Source organism: Chlamydotis macqueenii, chromosome 17 (assembly GCF_036417535.1).
Source record: "Chlamydotis macqueenii isolate bChlMac1 chromosome 17, bChlMac1.mat, whole genome shotgun sequence".
NCBI lineage: Eukaryota > Metazoa > Chordata > Aves > Otidiformes > Otididae > Chlamydotis > Chlamydotis macqueenii.
Window position 1 is genome coordinate 3,502,083 of NC_141572.1, and position 18,792 is coordinate 3,520,874.

Below are 18,792 nucleotides of genomic sequence, written 5' to 3' on the forward strand. Positions count from 1 at the left end.
AGCTCATCTTCACCGCCGGGCTTGGGTAGGCTAACGGGCATCTCTGACCCCGGTTTTCACTTCAAAAAGGAGTCCTAGTTGCCAGGCCATAAGAAAATGAGGATGGCTTTAGCATACAGGCAGCTCCACTCGCCACACACCAGCAGCACAGTGAAGGGACTTGTTCAAGCCCTGAGATGTAAGGCTGAGTGGAAAAGTAGCCTTGAGTTATCTGGATGCAAAAGAGAGAACTCAGCACCTGTGGCAGTGAACAAAGTCGGGGCCTGTTATCAGCTGGGACTGGTGCCACCAGCAGAGACAATCTGCTGTTTCCAGTGTGCCATTTTAGTTGAAGCTTTTTGGACCTAGGAATACAATGCTGAGATTGTCATCACAACAGGCTTGGGAAGCAGGGCTCCCTTCCTGAAATTCAGTGTAGTCTTTGCAATAAAACTATTCCATTTGTATCCTCCAACTCCGCTTTTTGCAGCACTGCCTGCGAGGGACACACATGATACGATCAAATTCTCTTTTCTGGCATCTGGGGTACTAACACGCATTGTCCTACCAGCGCTTCCCAGGGTGAGTCAGCTTCCCTAGTTCCCAGGAAACCCCATTTTCCCCCTAGCCCTCCCCAGTTTTTCAATTAAGCAGAAATTAATTCCACTTCTGCAAACCGCTGGCCACATTCTGCTCACAGGTACTGACAAAAATGCAAAATTAATCGCTTGCCCTCTGGTTCTGGGTGGAACCCCAACCTCTTCATAGCCACAGTGCATATTTTCATCAAGCAGGAATGCACGGCCATTTACTGAAGCGGTGAACTGAGGAGTGAGGTAGGTGAGCCTGCAGTGAACCACAGAGGTTGCTTAAGTGGAGGGAGATAAGACAGAGAGCTCTCCTCCTTCCTAGGCACAGATTTTTATCGTATCACAAAACGAAGCAGCTGAAAGATTCCAGTCACGAAGCTTTGAGAACAGGTTAGCCTGCCTGTCCCTTCCTGCTGGACTGACTACCAGCTGGGATCCGGGATGAAAACAAGTTCTTAAACAGGTTCTACCTACTGCTGCGGCTCACAGCCACGATCAGATGCTAGTCTTTTACATACCTAATTCTCCGTAGGTTCTTCTTGTCATTCCCCGCGAGGGAGCCTGAACACGTGCAGCGTGCAGCTGTATTCAAGCGTCATCTCAGATGGACGTTACCTTGAAAGCCCGGAACGCAAAAACCAGCCTCACGAGATTGGCTCCATGTTCAGTGGCAGAGGTAGTATTTTATTTTTTGAGCATCCCTCCTCAAGGACACTGAAGAGTTTGTAAAACATCACTAAACGAAAACAAAACATTGCCAACTAAAAATTAAAAATTGCCAAAAAGTAAAACACAGCAGCATTCGAATATCGGAAAACATGAGAGCTAAAGTGCTTGAGATAATTACTTAACGATGCACAGTCTGAAGTCAGTCTTCCCCATATAAATGCTGTTTCTGAGTAGCACCTGCCTGGCTGCATAGGTTTTTTCACCAGTCTATGGCAGGATAACACTACTAAGCCAGAGCCATTACCCCAAAGGGCTAGGAGCAAGGTATTCTTTCTATCCCTCATATGAAAAGTAAGTTAATAAATAATATTCAAATAAACACATTTTAAACTTCAGGCAGCTGAAGTCGGACTTCAAGGAAAGCAACGGTACGGGTTTCCCACGTAGTGATGTCGCGAGCATGGCCTGAAGCTGAAGAAAGCTTTGGTGGGATTTATAAAGTGCTGTCTTTTAGTGTTTTATGCCTGTCTTCAGTAGTGGTTTTTTTTTTTTTTTTCAAACCAGCACCGGGGTTGTGAGTTTAAAAAATGCTGAAATAACAGACCAATTTTCAGTGGATGCTGGAGCCAGACAGACATTGCACAGTGCACACAAATATATTAAAAAAAAACAAACCCAACCAAACAAAAAAAACCCAAAACCTAACCCAATTATGGGAAAACTTTTCATCCTTAAAAAACAAACACCCACCAAGCACCAAGAGCAAATCTGAAAGCAACATCTGCCTCCCCATCCCCTGGCTCGTTCCGGCAAGGATGGCGACTACATGATAGAGCTCAGCAGCAATGGTTGTGACCCTGAGCCTGCAGGCACTCAGTGCAAAACCCTCCCCGCGCTCAGCCCCGTGGGAGTGATCCAGTTTTCGCTTAGAATCGGCCCCAGAGGTTGATAGCGGGAGCAGGGCGTTGTTTTACAGTCACTGGTTTTCTATCCAGCCTCAAAAGCCACCCCCTGAAATTCCTGAAGGGGTTTTCAACCTTCCCCTCCATGCATGCATTTAACATCCATTACAGTTAATAGCAGTTACACATGCATATCAATGGGAGAAAAGTCCCAATCCAGAGGAATTACTGGTAGAAAAGAAACCCAGTAGAAACGGGAATTGCTGAAGACCCAACTCCCTCGAATAAATCCCGAATAAATCCGTTTCCCGGTTTAACCAGCCGGCATCTGCCTGCCGGGCCGGACCCTAATGCAGGAAGCTCTGTAGTGTGTGTTTGCGTGTGCACGAGTGTGTGACGCGTGCGGGGTGAGCAAACGGGCATCCTTCTGCAGCGTGCGAGCCCGTTCCCATTTCAGCGTCCCAGCAAGCGTCTCGAGCGCCGGCCCTCACCGCCCTCACTTGTGAGCCGTGTTGTTGTAATCGTCCTGTGCCGCGGCCGGCAGGGAACGGTCTATCCTGAACTCTTCCTCCAGCCCGCCGGGTACCTTCGCGGAATCCCCCCGGGCTGCGGGTTGGCGACTGTCCGCGCCGCTCCCCTCCAGCCCCAGGATCTGTCTCTGCACCAGCTTGGAATAAAGACCTCCTTCTTCCATCAGCTCCTTGTGCGAGCCCTGCTGCACCACGCGGCCCTTGTCCAGCACAATGATGTTGTGTGCCTTCTCGACAGTGCTCAGCCTGTGAGCTATGACAAGCACCGTGTGGTTCTGCAAGTCGCCGTAAATCGCCTGCTGAATCTGCACGGGAGGAAAAGACGTTAGTGCCCGAGCGTCACCGGCTCCGCTTTGGAAGGAAGAACAGCAGCTTTGTGGTCTGCGTTAAAAAACCTGACGGGAGGCTTGCTCTCCTCTGGCTACGCAGAGGACACAAGACTCCCTGCAGCACTACCAGCACCAGCACGTCCAGCCCAGTTCCCAGCCCAAAAGACCGTCTCGGTCCAGCCAGCCCGCAGGTGCGGTACGCGCACAGGTCTGATCCTGCAAGCTTGGGTTCTTGTTAGAGCTGGGCCCCAAATTTGGAGGCCATGTGGTATTGGCACGGATTGCAGGAAGCCAGTACCTGGTAGATGAGCTGCTCAGAAAAGCGGGGCTGTTTCCCAGGTGTATCAAGGCAAAGCAAGAGAGGGTTGTTTTCCAGCCAGGAGACAGACAGTGGCACTATGTCTAAAGGCAGGCAGATGGCCACCAGGCACACGTCACATTAACACCCCTGGCTCCCCAAAACCAGCCCGTGGCTGGCATCAGATACCACGCACGTGGCTGAGGACCTGTGAGCCCACGAGCTGCTCCAAGGTCAGATGCTCGTGCTGCCCACACCATGGGCTGGCAGTGCTCCTCCTCTGGGACCAGGGGACACGTCCTCGCACCTCAACCCTGAACTAGCTTTCCCTCGTGTCATTAAACCAGCGAGGCCAAACTGCTCCTGGTAGAGCTGTCTGGTTGTCACATCCCAGCCAGATAAACCAGCTCAGTTCACAGAAAGCTCAAGGCCTTTCCCGCAAGCATGGCTTCTTTGGTGCCTCAGCTGGGATTTTAGCCCAGGCAGTCCTACTCTCCCTGCTGCAGTACCACTTTTTAGACTCTTCTTCCATACCGTGTCCTAAAAGGCTCCACAGAGTTGCTGTATGCCAATTAACACTTTCCACATTGAAAAAATGGGCAGAGATCCCTATCTCAGCAGGTTTTCAGGCGTTGGCTGCTGTGAGCACAGGATTATTCCCTTCTTGGGGGCGGCTGGAAGCAAATTCCTGCTCAGGAATTAGCATCTTGCCCAAACCTCTGATTGCACCATGTCAAGACTAAGCTTGTCCACAGGCTGGAAATTGAAGCTACGGTCTTTTGTCCAAGCCCAGATTGCCTCTTGGGCCCAAACACCCAAGTCACCTACTCACCGCATGTTCGCTTTCTGCGTCCAGCGCGCTCGTGGCTTCATCCAGGATTAGGATGGGGGGGCTTCGGATCAAGGCCCTGGCAATTGCCACTCTCTGCTTTTGGCCACCTGACAGCTGGGCTCCTTTTTCACCTGCCTCTGTCGGGTCAAGGAAGAGAGGAAGTGGTCACAATAAAAATCAAGAGCTGCCATCACTTACAGCCCCCAGCCACAGCATGAGGATGGTATCTTGCTTTGAGGAAAAGACTGGTAAACGCTTCTGCTCACTTGGCAGAGCAGTTTAAATGAGTTAAACATCTCCGAGGCTGCAGTCCTTCCCTCCAGCAGCAAGTTCTCCACTGTTATCCCCAGGTTTGAGGGACTGATGCTCATGGAAACAATGCAGAGAAGTCCCTGAGCCTGGGAGATCATCCAAACCCTGAGCCCCCCTCTCCCTGCCCATGCAGCTGTGTCTCTGCCATCTCTCCCTGCAAGTTGGGCTCTGGAGGGTGTGCAACCAAGGCAGCAGGGAGAGGAAACTGAGTCCTCTCTGCCTGCTCCCGTAAACACAAACCATCATTAGTCTGACCTACCTCCTCACAAAGTCCCACTGTCACAAACAGATCAGCTTTTATTACTATGGATTTATCGCAGATTTATTTTCTTCCTCTGCAGGCGGGGTGGTCCACAGCTCACCGTTTGCGTTCTGGGCTTTTCTCCTCATCACTGCACTGAAAAATGTCGAGACTGCCAGTGCCACATCTCTGTAACATTGCCAGGCACTGGGAGCCGGACCAGTCCAGATGGGATGGAGGGTGCTCACCCCGCTGCCGCAGAGCGGCAGCAGCAGAAACACTCTCCTGGGATGGGATCAGAGATCTTGCAGCTCAGTCACCCCAAAAGGCTGCAAGGGTGCTGCACCTCTCCACGTAGCTGCCACAGACTCATGTCGGTCACTGCTGGCCTGGCTTTCCACCCAAGGGGAGGGTCTCTGCCTTCCCTAGGCAACGCTTTCAAGCGCAAACAGAGGGATTTCGGTACCTGTGTGGTAGCCATCCTGTAACTCCGTGATGAAGGTGTGTGCGTTGGCCTTCTGGGCAGCCTGAACAACCGACTCGAAGGAGGCTGAAGTTAAACCGTAAGAAATATTATCCGCAATAGAGCGGGCGAACAGCACCGGCTCTTGGCTCACCAGGGAGATCTGCAGGAAGGAAGGGAAGAGCAGTGGGTTGGGAGCACAAGACTTGCCGTCTCGGATCACCAGCATTTGTTCCTGCTGGGTAAGGACCCAAGCGGGCAGAGCCTCACCATTAAACCAAGAAAAGAAGTGCCTCAATGTGCACTTCCAGTGAGGATGCTAACGATGGGGTGCCAGTAGCAGCCCCAGCCCAGTTTGCATCGTCTGCTGGGAAGCCATTTTGCAGGAAAGAAACCCGATGCAGTGTTGATACGCTGGCATCTGGGACGGGTTTCCTCCTCCAAGACCCTGCTGTGTTTTTGCTCCATGTGTTATTCCCATCACTGCTTGCTCTTTCCAGTATGGGAAACCAGTTGGTGGGACAAGGCAGGCTGGAGAGCCTCTCTCCCAAGGTGTTGCTGATTTTCCGTTCAAGGCCAGTAATCATGCGTGGGCCACATGAATGAGCCTTCCTGCATGTTTAATCCAAAATTAGCAAGTTAGGGACATAGCTGCTGCAATTCCTTAATTGCTTAGCAACAGCCTCCCTGTCTTACTTCACAGCCGTTGTCGCTCATGCTCAAATTCAGCTTGCTCTGTCAAACACTCAATATTGAAATAAATGGAACCCTCCAAATTATTGCTCAAAACTGGGCCTGAAGAGAGCCAGGGGGACATGGTCATATTTTAATTGACTTCTCCCCATGCTCCCAACACCACACCAGGCTTTCTAAACCGACAGACTGGCTTGTCTTTTAATTTTCGCTCACTATGGGCAGGGAATGTAAATTAGTCACACTGACTTTGGCTTTCCAGCCCGTCTCTGATCAATTGTTTTCAGGTTTTCCTGCTGACTGCTGAGGCCATTTGCTCTGGGGGCAAACAAAGAAGGCAGTTACTTGCCGAGGAGATGAAGGCTGATCTGTGCTGACACACAGCCGAGAGCAGAGGGGCCCAGACCCCTCTCCTGGACAAACCACCCAGCCCCTCCGGTGCCCCAGCTGCTGCCAGGATGCTGAGAGGTTTAACTCCCCATTAGTGGAGAATTACTTTGAGATCTTAAGGTAGAAAGTGCTGGAGGAATGCAAAACCCTTTTTCCAAACCCAATTTCGATGATTTAGTCCAACAACCAAAAACATATTTCTACTGTGTTGGCCAAAAAATACAAAACAAAACATGTTTTTTGTTCTGTTTTTGGAAAGCTTCCCCCTCCCCATGAAACCACTCTCCATCGCTTTCCCTTCCGCCCCCACAAATTATCTGAATTCATTTCCTGGACCACCTCCAGCCTCCAGCTTTCTGGACACCTTAGAAGTTGCCAGATCAAATCCAAAGCAACATGCAGCGCTACCATCCATCCCCTCTGATCGCGGCAGGCGAGAGCTAGAATACACGTATCAGTCGCTCGTACCACTGAGTGCAGGTACTTGTGATCGTACATGTTAATGGGACGCCCGTCCAGCAGCACCTGCCCATCTTGCAGGGGATAGAAGTTCTCCAGGATGTTGACGCAGGAGCTCTTCCCACTCCCCGAAGGACCCACCAGTGCCGTCACTTTGCCGGGGTGCAGGGTGAAGGACACATTCTGCAACACGGATGGGAGAGCACGCTTGGGTCCTGGCTCTTCCCAGTGTCCCGGGGCAGTGGCTTGGGCACCGTGTGAGAAAGGCAGCTGAAATCCAGCCACAGTGACCCTCCACCTTGGTGACGTGCCACATCAGCCATCTCTCCTGGCTCTGAGGAAGCAAGAAGCCTCCAAAATTGCTTCAAATTTGCCTGCTGATGTAGCAGGACCTCTAAAAACTGCCAAGCAAACTAACCTCTTGGCTGCCTCCCCCTGCCCCGTGACCGCAGCCCCTCTCCCATGGAAACAGTCCGCGGCAGCTTGGCACAAAGCCCTGTCCCATGCTGATGTGCTTAATGCCTGAGCAGGGAACAAAGGTTTTATTAATAAATCTCGTTCCTTGTAGGGAAGGCCGGCCCTAAACACCCACTGTTCCTTATAATCTGTTTTCCAGCAGGCTGCTGAGCCTGCCTTTACGCATCTCCAGAAGGGCAGCTGACATTCCCCGCGGGCTGGGATCAGTTATTGCCACGACGGAGACGCAGCGCGTGATGCCTCGTGGCGGGGAGCGCTCTGCGCCCGCAGGGCTCACCTGGAGGACCTGTGTTGCAGAACGAGTGCGGTAGGAAAACGTCACGTTTCTGAACTCCACCTTCCCGTCCACGTGGTCCGGGGCCAGGGAGCCATCGTTCACCATGGTTGGCTTGCGGTCAATGAACTCAAACACCTTCTCGGCAGCTCCCACTCCCTGCATCAGGCCACTGTAGACGGAGCCGACGGACTGGAAGGGAAGAGGCAATGGTGAGACCCTCCCGTGCAATGGAAAAGTCAGTGCCACTCGTAAGGAGAATGGTTGGAGTGTTCCCAAGTGTTCCATCATCTGACATTCACTACAGTCAGACACAGGAAAAGAAAGCTCTTCCTCCTCTGCGGCGTACGGGGGGGATATATGAACATATCCAGGGTAAGGGCATCTAAGGGGTCTTTGTGCATGGGTAGAATCAGAGGGGAACAGAAGGAGGAAACACATGGATTGGGAAGAGAAGATGTGAGCCAGGAGACAACATGACCCAAACTTCCAACAAAATCCTCCACTCATCTCTCTTTGCTTAAGACCAGCAGCTCCCCAACCCAATGGCCGAACAGAGTCTGTGTACGGCACACGGCACCAGCTCCCGAGGGCAGCCGGCTCCTTCCCCAGCACACGTGTCGCAAATGCAGAGCAGCTCCAGGCTGGACCCTTCTAGACAGCTGTTTGGGAGCTGATACGACTGTTCCCTGCCGGGATGTGGTCCTACTGGATTTACCAGCGTGCTTTCCCAACTGCAGTGGCTGCACACGGACACCAGTTTCCCTGGAATAAACCCCCATCACGTTGGTTTTTGCAATCTTAAACCCAGAGTGACAGAACAGCTTGTACTGCAACTGGCCCTCCCATCAGGAAGGGAAAAAAAACCCCTCAAACCAGACCAAACACACACCAAATCCACAGCCTGGAAACACCCCCAGAGCCTGCAGTCATCCGAACAGATGGCGAGAGCCGGGCGAGCTGCCTCTGGCTCTGCTCTGCCGCTGCACAAAGGCTGAAGCACTGCCGAAACCATGCTTGGCTGCGAGGAAACCTCGACTTCATCACTTCTGCCTTGATTAGCCAAGCTTACACCTTCGCAAGGGGAAGGCAGCCCTGGGTGGGCTCTACCGTCCCACCCACAACGTGCTAACGTGCTGCCAAGGCAGCAGCTTGCAGCCTACTCCAGGGAAAGGAAAAAACCCATAATATAATTAAGTTTTTAATGAAGCCTGAAATTTAACAGGCAGCTTTGTAATCCCTGCATCCTTCACGCCAGGGAACGTGCTTGGGAGGCAGCCAGGACTCTGCCCTTCAGCGGGGCCAGCCTGACCCCCTTGGTCCTGATTGCTTTTTCGGGGGACGAGCCGCTTCGGGCACATTCGGGTTGTGAGGCCACAGGAGGAGAGGAGCGGGGAGCGGAGGGGAGAATCAGCCCACTGGTGGGCAAAGCCACAGCGCCAAGGAAAGTCAACACTGGACCTAGCCCTGTGACCTTCTAGAAGATAAATATCATCTTGATACGGGGCAGCCCAGAGGGACAAAACAGGCTCACCTCCATGCAGTCTCCCAAGACAAACTCGTAAATGATGAAGGATATGAGGTTTCCGCTTGTCATTTGCCCCGAGATCACGAGGTGCCCACCGTAGTAAAGGATGCTGACCTGGACCACCAGCAGGGTCAGCTGAAAGCAAGAAAACAACCCCAAATCAGCAAGAACAACCGATATGTTGGTGCGTTTGTAATTACACAACGGCCCACGGTTCACGCGCTGACATTTATTCTTCGAGCCCCGAACTGAGCATCCCTGGCAGATCCCTGGCAGCGTGCAGCTGACAGCCCCAGCAGCGTGCGCGGATGTGAGAAGGGAAAACCAGCTCAAGCGCATGGGCTGATTTAAGGAGCTGGGCTTGCAGCTTTCAACAAAAGAGAAGTCCAGAGGGGCAAGAGCCAAGGAGGGAGAATTTATCCGAGATAACAGAGCATCTCACAAACTCCTCTGTTGGATTAATGTCCTCAAGTGTAACAATCTATGCTCAAATTATTGAACGCATGCAGTCACCTCACCACTAAGATAAACTTTCTGTTACATGTGTGTGGCACATTTTAATTTAGAGCACAAAAATCAATCCAAGAGTTAATGCAAAAAATCCTCCGTGCACATACAAGTCCCTGAAGCATAACCTCAGCCCCTGCCTGAAATCAGTGTGGGGGCACCACCTACTCCAGAAAGGAGACGGATCAGCTCTGATGTGACAAACACCAGCCCCTGCCTTTATTCAGCCGGTTTTGTTCCACGCTGCTTGGGCGCTCAGAAACGCGGCGATGCCCCGGTGCTCTATGTGACGTTTGTGGGACGGGCTGTAAATTCGCACAGACAAAAATACGAGGGAGAAGAATTCCTCCTCCGTGGCTCTGCCACGATCTGATCCTGTGTTCCCTCTGAGAAAGACCCAACCAGGGCTGTGCTAAATCCATCAGCTTCTTTCCATGTGAAGCCTGCAGGAGCAGTTTTTGAGGGTTTTTGCCGTCTTGGACACAGCGGGATCTGTGCTGACCCAGTTCACGCTCCAGCTTCACCTGGGAGACCAGGAACAACGCTAAAAATGCTCTGATTTTGTTTCCAGGCTTGGGAAGCCAGAAAGTCCCTCCATGAGGGCACCATAACTCGCATACTCTTCACCAGAGCCTGCTTAGATCCTTGAATGCGCACAGATAAGGGCAGCCTCACGTGAGGGTTTTGCACAGCCTTAGTTATCAGCCGATGCAGGAGAAGTCCCAAACCATCTGCTCTTAAACGATGAAAAAGCATTTTGGAAAAAAAAAAATAAAAAAACCCCCCAAATCTCAAACCCAAAGCCCAGCTGCCTCCCCGTGCTACCACCCACATGCAGAAAATCTCTGTTTCTGAGCAGAAGCTCAACCAACGCCACGGCTGTTTCCCAGCCGGAGCCCCGGAGATGAGCTGGCACGGGCATGCAATGCAGCAACGCAGAAACACGGGGGTTTTCCGCGACCTTGAGCCATTATCAATTATATTCTTATTTGCAAGAGAAAACAGGCTGTGCAGTGGCACGCTGCCCTAAGGAAAACAGGATATTTTTTTTGAGGAGTGAAAAAAAAAATAAATAATAAGCAAGAGATGGAGGATTGCTGGCAGCGGACACCAAGGCCGGGCTCGCCCCGCAAAGCTCCCTGGAAGCCGAGGAGATGCATGGGCACCGCGCCATGTGCGTTTTGGGATCCAAATCAGCGTCCCCTGCCTGTCCCCAGCCTCGGTGCTGGCCACCTACCCCGCTGGACCAGACGTAGTAGGTGTAAGCCATGGCCTCCCGCTTGTTGAGTTTGTACACCTGCTGCAGCTTCTGCCAGTAGACGTTCGCCTCCGCCTCCTCGTTGGCAAAACTGCGGACGGTCTTCATGGCAGAGATGGTCTCCTCGGCGGTGTTGTTGGCCTTGGCCAGGGCGTTCTGCACATCCTTGGAGAGCTTCTGCGGGGAGCAGGGGGAGGCAGAGGGGGCTCAGCGGGCGCTGGGCTGCCTGCGGCACCTCTCCCCGCACACCCTGGGCTCCGCTGGGCTTGGGAAAAGAAGGCACAGTGACATTTTCCAAGGCCACGGGCAAGAAGGCTGAGCACTGGGATGTATCTCACACCTCGGGACAGCCTGGGATGCTGCACCAGGAGGAGAACGGATTTGTTGTGCTGTCCTCAAGGAACTCGGGCTGCAGGAGGTGAAGCGCCATCTCCGGGCCCACTTGGAAGCCTAGCGCAGAGCCACTGTTCCTGGTGCCCTGATGGGACAGGGTCAGCCTGGCTCAGGAGCCCAACCAGGAGTTCCCAAGTCACGGACAGGTCTGGAGACCAAGGGCAGCTCGGCCGCTCGCACAGACACCTGACCCGCAGGAGCTGTGGCTGGGGGAGGCAGCACCCGTGCATGCCGCGTCCTGGGCCCGCATGGTCCACGGGATGCAGCATTAGCCACGGGGACTGCCCTTGGCCCACGCTAGCCCCAGGCGGAGCTCGGCACTGGGTTTAACCCCCATCCGAGTCACTCCAAAGGGAGAGGAGAGGACAGATTGCATGAGGACAGGCAGGCACATCCCATGGCCAAGCTATCTCTCCCATCAGACCCGCGATGCTTTGACTGCTGAGCACGAAGCAAGGGAAGAGCTGAGGCCACACCTGTCTGCCCATACAGGTTTAATGCCACCTTCCTTCCCCGACTGCTGGCAGCAAAGCACCCAAGCATCACTCCCACCACCTTCAAGGCCATCCACAATCTCCACAATGGCTTCACGAGGGGAACAGCCCAGTGTTTTGGCACACCATGGCCACGCCAGCTGCTTCTGCCTACCTTGTAGTACTTCCCGTAGATATCGGACACCAGCATGATGATGGGGAAGCCCATGAAGGTGACAAGCGAGAGCTTCCAAGAGAGGCTGAACATGAAGAAGATCACTCCGGTGGCCTTCACCACATTGCGCAGGAAGATGTTGATGTTCTGGGAGACCAGGTCGCTCACGATGGTCGTGTCTGACGTCAGGCGGGAGATGACGTCCCCTGCAGCAACGAGGGGTTGGGGAAGAGGAGAGCAGGGACATGTCACCACAGCAGGGCACTGCCTAGCCGTGTCCCATGTCCTGTGCCAGGGGTCGGATATAGGTTCCCATTCAACCCAGCCCCTCGCTGGGGGTCTGAAGGGCAGCATGGAAGGAGGACAACTCTCTGCTGCAGATGTGAAGGAAAACATCTCAAGGAGCTCAAATTGCTGCATGCAGAAAGGGCATGACATGCATTTGAAGGCACAAGCTACATCCCTGAGTCACCAAGGGTGGCTGCAGGGCAGCAAAGGGGACTGCTGCAGCACCCTGCACCAGAGATGGGCACCCCGTGGGCACGCAGGCAGGCAGTGGGTGCGCGGGTGGAGTGTTTGCTGGGCTGCCAAATGCACCTCCAGAGCTGTCAGCCCTGCCCCGAGTTCATTTATAAACGGCACAGGGAACTCGCCAGGGACTGCTGCCACTGCTCCCTGCCATCCCGGCAGGACCAGCCGGGGCCGGGCTCAGCACGCCCTGCAGAGCATGAGGCGGCTTTGGAGAGGGCTGCTGGGGTTCAGGGGTGTGCCCCGCGGCCTGGAGCTGACCCAAGTGACCCTGAGGACACGGGTCCAGCTACTAAGGGGTGAAGCTCCTGCAATGTCCTTTGGTGGAACTGAACGTTACAGCCAGCAAACGTCACCCTGAATTCCTAAATACGTGGCCTGCCTTTGAGTCCCGCTGAACGCCGTGCTTTTGGGTACGTGTTAGTCCAGGGTTATCCATATCCCACTTGCAATAACATCTCCGGTGTCCTCAGCTACCGTGCGGCGATGGCTAAATACAGCAACAGCCTCAAAACTAAAAATATCGCTGAGAAGAAATTAAATGTGGGAAAAGTTACAGCAGGCTGGGACCACACCAGAGCAGCATGGACTGGGACAGGGCGGAATGGCAGGCAGGGAAAGCCACAAGCACGCCCAGCAAGCTGCACACATCTGAGGTTCCCATGCCCAAAGCAGAGCTGGAGAGCGGCCGATGAGCAGGTAGGGACGGGAGGAGGAGAGTAGGTGTTTGGGGATGACTGGAGATGAATGCCTCAGCCTCGGAGCTGCTGGGTGTCAGGCTGATTGGTGGCACTGGGACATCCCCAGGGTGCTGGGCAATCCTGTCCCCTCCCCGAGGCCAGGTGCTCCCCAGCTCCACGTCGGGAGGCAGCTGGAAGGGAAGAGCTTTCTGCCGCTGTTTCTAAACACGAGCGCTTGTCTCTAGCTGCCCCCAATCTGCTGTGTGCCGGTAGGGCAAACCAAGGGGAAAAAAAGTACGGTGTACCGGGATGGGATAGAGGGGTTAGAGCAAATCCGGGGGAAAGAGGAACCAACCTGTGCGGTTCTCATCAAAGAAACTCATCTCCTGAGACACCAGCGACCTGAAGAGGCAGTTGCGAAGGCGAATGTTCAGTCTTGCAAATATGAGCGTAAAAACGCCGCCCCGGATACCTGCGGCAAATGAGCTAATTGCAGATAAGAAACGTTATAGACCAATGGACACGAAAGCCGCTCCTCAGCAACACAAACACCCCGACGCCCGGGCCAAGGGCTTGGGCAACACTGTGCTGCTACCACTTTCCACCCCAGGAAGCAATGGCTAATGCAGCCCACGCCGCCTCTGGGCGCTGCCAGCACGGGGACAGCTGGTCCTAACCCCGCTAGTGACAAGCTTCGGGAGGGGATGCAGCGCTGCCGGGCCAGCGTTCCCCGGGGAGCCCGTTCCCTGTGTCCGCTCCCGCTCCCCCACCACCAGTGGATGGATGTGGAGGGCTACGCGACGGCCTCGTGACTGCCAGCACGGCCTCTCCGCACTGTGATGGTGCGGAGAAACCGAAGCACGTCCCTGGAGTCGGGCAGGGACCTGGTGGAGCAGCTGCGGGTGAGACAGCCCCCATCCAGCACCGCCACCGCGAGCTCCTGGGGGAACACCCCAAACTCCTCGACAGGGCAAAAGGCAGCCCCTGCGATTACCTTCCGATGGCGAGCAGCGACATGACCAGCACCGCCGTGGAGAAGCGGTCCATGCTCTTCTGCACCACGATGCCGTCGATGGCCAGCCCCGTGTAATAGGGCAGGAAGGTCTCTCCTGCCAGACAAGCACAGGACAAGGGGGTTCAGCCCCACCACATGGCGTCGGCACAGGACCTGTATTTCCAACTGCAACAGCCCGTGGACAACCCCATCCCCACCATGGAGACACTTGGCCATCGCATGAGATGTCTCAGGAGGTGCAGCCCTGGCACAGAAGGATGTTTAATTTCCCTGCGTATTTTATCCCCTATTGCATTTTTTTTACCCCATTGCATTTTTCTCCCAGCCTGTGCAGGACATGCCACCCAGCACCCCAAAAAAGCAAGCTCTGGGTGCTGCCAAGTCCTCCCCACCATGGCTCCTTCCCTCCTGGTGAAGATGGGAGCACACCACGGTCCCCCTGGCTCCTTCACTCACCCAGGGCGGCCACGAGGAGGAAGAAGGAGGCGATGCCCAGGAAGAAGGCATCCGGCTTGGTGTAGGACAGCAGCTTATGGATGGTGGGACCGGCCGCTTCCTCCCGTTTGTCCCGCGGGGCACCACCATCGCAGCTCTCCTCTGCCTCGGCGCGGGACTCGGAGCCGGGCCCCAGCGCCTCGCGGGAGGAGGTGACGCAGGCCAGCAGCTGCCACAGCCCGAAGGTGGCCACCAGCGCCACGTAGGTCCAAGCAAAGAGCCCCCAGAACCAGGGGTCCCTGATGGTCCTCCGCACCTCCGAGTAGAGCAGCAGCTTTACCATCATGTAGATGCCCATGAGGAGGCAGATGACGGCGATGAAGGTTCGCGATGCCCTGAGGCGCCGGGGGCCATAGGCCGTGTTGGTGGCCACCCCGATGGCGGCCCCCAGCAGCACGCAGCTGCGGTAGAGGCAGCCCCCCCAGATGTCCAGCAGCGAGTTGAAGATGTTGAAGTGCCGCAGGTCCTGCAGGACATCCCGGCCCACCCGGCCGTGGGCGTAGAGAAGCGTGGTGACCACCACATCGGCCCCGCTGAGCACCAGCGTGCTGGCCACCGCCTTCCAGGCGCGCATCCTCGCCACTGGGGTGGGGGGGGGTCACCGAGGCAGTGGGAGACGGCCTTAGCACGAGGAGGATGCGGTCATGTCAGCCTCCGCTGCGGGGCAAGAAGAGAGAGACGGGGTTGTTATTTGCCCCGGGGAGGTGGCGGGGAAAGGGAAGCAGGATGGGGGGGACAACCGTGCCAGCTCCCCAGCAGCCCGTCCTGACCCCAGACACCGCTATCTACTCCTTCCTGCCCTCCCCTGCTGCATACGGTCCACGATATTCCATAAAAAATGAAGATAGATTTCCCTCCCAGAAGCCTGCACCCATCCTGAGCCCCACAGCAGAAACCTGCACGTCTCGGTGGGAAACTCTGTCCCCGCTCGCTGTGGCGGCCGTGGGGCCACGAGGTCTCCGGCAGCTGGGCGATGCGGGGACATCCGTGCAGCCCACGTGTCCTGCGCTACGGGGCCGCGAAAGCGTTAAACGTGGAGATTTGTGGTCTGAGAGTCCCTCCCCACCTTTCCCAGGACAAAGCTGAAACCCAGCGCTCAATCAAAACCGAACGAAGGCAGGAGGGAGAGCAGCTCGGCTTCCTAACAGATCAAAAAGAGAATAAATTACAGGAACAGCAGCCTGTCCCGCCTGTCTGTCCTCAGCTCCCTTGAATATTAATTTGGGGTAAACCGCTAAACCTGCTGTGCAATTCAGTGACACGACAAAAATCCCAAGAGGAAATTAAAAGGAGGCTGGAAATCCACAGATGCGTCCCGTGGGAGAGGGAGGCTCCGGGGCAGGACGCCGCCTTCACCGTTGCCTGTGGGTCTGTCTGGCAGCAGCGATGGTGGGGCTGGATCCGAATTGACCCAGAAAAGGGCCAAAAGCTGCTCACCTGCTCCTGCGCCGTGCCCAGAGGTGCCGCACGCGGGCACGAGGGAGGCACCCGATCCTCAGCTCTGTGCTGGCCAAGCAGCTCGTGACGGTGCACGGCACAGAAGGCATGGCGCAAAGGATGCTGCGCGTCGGACAAAGGATGCTGCGCGTCGGCCTGCGTGACCGCAGCCACCCAAAAACAAACCACGGGGAAACGGGCAGCTCTCTGCAGCCGCCAAGCAGCACCCTTGGCCGAGAGCGGCTCGGTGGCGGGCTAAAAAGCTAAAAACTGGAGGAAAACGGGGCAGAAGCTGCCATCTGGGCAAGAGCAGGGAGTCGATGGGGTGGGTGGGGCAGGAGGGATGAAGGCAAAACCAGAGGAGCGGTGTTAGGGAGGAGCCGGACACGCTTCCCAGGGTGCTCGCTGCTGCCATCCGCTGCAAAGCTGCGCGGATCCGGCCCGGTGGAGAAGGAGGAGGAGGAGGAGGAGGCCACCGCAGCTCCCTGCCACCGGCAAAGCCACAAAGCCGGAGATGCCGAAGGTCCCCATCCCCATTCCTGCATCCCCCCGTCCCCGTAGGAGATGCTCCCCCCCGGGAAAAGCCGTGCCCGCCATTTCAAGGAGGAGGAGAGCGGGAAAACCACACCGTTTCTCCCTTTACGGAGCAAAGGCAAACCAGTCCCGACCCGCCCCGGACGGGGTCTTACCGGTAGCAGCAGCAGCAGCGGCGGCGGCGGCGGCGGCGGGGATCAGCCAGGTCCCGCCCGACCGGATACGGCAGCGGCGCCGGCGCCGCGTCCCGAGAAACAAGGTCGGCGGCGGGGGGCGGGCGTGGCTTTCTGCGTTGACCACGCCCCTCGCCACGCCCCCTCGCTGCGGTGCGGTTCTCGGCCCCGCCCGCGGTTTAACCGGGCAGGGGGGTAGCGGGGGGGCCGGGACCCCCGCTAGAAAGTTTTTGGTTTGTTTTTTTTTTTTTTTTTTTTTTAAAAAATTAAATTTTTGGCAATTTTTATATTATTTGATTGGGTTTATTTAATTTTTGCAGCGGGGGGGGGGAATACAACACACGAGTCGGCTCTGAAAACAACCACGCCGAGGGGTCAGCATTGGTTTTTTTTAAATTAACCCCTAAATGGGGGCACGACAGGGGTTTAAATTAACCCCTAATGCAGAGAGGGAGTCCAGTTTCAAGAAATTCATCTTATAAATTACTTTTTCCCTTCAAATCCCCGCGCCAGCTCTGGAGGGATGGCACTGCTCAGGCTTTTTCCCCTGGGTGGCATCCGTGCATCCGGCTGGGCTCTACAGGTGACAGAAGGGCTGGCGGGTGTCATTATCCTAAAATTTCCCTGCATTTTTTGGGCACTGGGCTTAAAAACACCCCTGTGACCCTCATAGGAACTATGTGATTGCCGGAGTTCACGCAGTTTCTGGAGAGAATAGAATGGTGATGTTACAAAGGGAAAATTAATTTCTCTCTGCCTGGATAACAAAAAATAAAATATATTGTGTTCTATTATTGGTTTTATTTCTGCTAATTAGTGTTTTAAACTAAAAATAAAAAAAAATTTCACTTCAAGCCATGCCCACATCCAGCAGGAACGCAGTCAGATCTGGCGTGGCTCTTCCCGGTTCAGGCTGGCGGCGGGAAGGAGTTTTAAGCTGTAGGAAACAAGCTGCACCGTGGCTAGGCTGGGTCTAGTTTCAGGCTCTCTTCTCATCCGCACCCAGGTCACTTCCCGGGCTTTGACGCACTCACTCCCACAGGGGCAGTTTCCACGCTGTCGTCGAGGCGGAGGGTTTTTTGGCAAGACGGAATCTCCGGCTGCCGAAGCGTAAATGAGGATGGCGCCACTTCTCCCCGTCGGAGATGGTCCAAGGGCAAATCTGGACCAGGAAGGGACTGAACAGACACCCTGGTCTGAACCTTCCTCTTCCTTTCTCCTCAGGATGGAGCAGGAACACCTGCACCCTGGACTCCCATGCAGCTGCGCCACAAACCTCAGGGACAGTTCCTGCTACTGTCCCCAGCCCCTGGGACCCCCAAAAAAGCCCCAGCGGCTAACTGGTTTTCTTCACACCAGACATACTCTGCTCGGGCGGCAGGACCGTCTCGATCTGAAACGACACAAACTGGCCCTTCTTCAGCTTCTTCAGGGAGCTGGCAGCGCTGCTCCCAAACACGTTGTCTTCCACTTTGAAGGCAAGAGAGGGCAGGCCCCGGCTTTTCCTTTTCACGCTCTTCCGCTCCCGCTTGTAGGCTGTGGTCATGTTGGCGATCACCTGGAAAGCAGACGGCTTGGGTCGGGCCTTGAGACGCTGCTTAAAAATCAACTCGCATCCGTCTCGCGCGAGCTCGGCGAGCGAGAGTCAGCACTGCAGCGCACAGAGCTCAGCTCGGTAAGCCAAGGCTGGGCCAGCAAGCGCCAGCACGGCTGGTTGCACCCTGGGGCAAGGGAGGGACTGAGCAAGGCCCTTCCAGCCTTACTCTCACCAACCCCAAACTAGCGTTAAGAAATCCGTGATTTCATGGCTGTTCTCGGAGGACCTGTTAGTTCTCCATCAGCAGAGGGCAGAAGGAGATCTAGGCTGGAGTAACAGAGCCAAAGGAAGGTTTTGTCACCTCCTGTTAATCACAGCCCAAACCCCGGCCCACCTGCAGGCGAGCGTCAGCGATGCAGGGCAGGATGCTTCGGCATTACCTGGACGGAGCCCTTGCTGCCCCGCGCCATGGCGCGCATCTCCGTTTCACAAAAGGGGAAGCCGAGCTAGCAAGCCTGAGCTGCCAAAGGGATCAGCTGGGAACGGATCCCACGTGTTTAGCCAGGCCTCCTCCCTCCCGTCCTCTTTTACTGCTGCTATTCCTTGGCAAGAAGAATGAGG

At 55.3% G+C, this 18,792-nt stretch overlaps 1 protein-coding gene across 2 annotated transcripts; it reads right to left on the minus strand.

Moving 5' to 3' along the window:
- Positions 1–1,226: 1,226 nt before the first annotated feature.
- On the minus strand, positions 1,227–16,288 carry ABCB9 (ATP binding cassette subfamily B member 9). 2 transcript variants are annotated; one of them, XM_086761926.1, is made up of 12 exons: positions 15,928–16,288; positions 14,452–15,147; positions 13,975–14,089; positions 13,336–13,466; positions 11,773–11,978; positions 10,711–10,908; positions 8,973–9,101; positions 7,442–7,630; positions 6,697–6,870; positions 5,149–5,308; positions 4,130–4,266; positions 1,227–2,975 (listed from the first exon to the last, which is right to left on the minus strand). In XM_086761926.1, exons 2-12 carry the CDS (start codon positions 15,062–15,064, stop codon positions 2,637–2,639), a joined length of 2,391 nt encoding a protein of 796 aa, XP_086618052.1. In that variant the 5' UTR covers positions 15,065–15,147; positions 15,928–16,288; the 3' UTR covers positions 1,227–2,636. The 2 variants fall into 2 exon arrangements, with proteins under 2 accessions (XP_086618052.1, XP_086618050.1); XM_086761924.1 differs by having other exon boundaries at positions 14,452–16,288.
- Between the last annotated feature and the right edge of the window lie 2,504 nt (positions 16,289–18,792).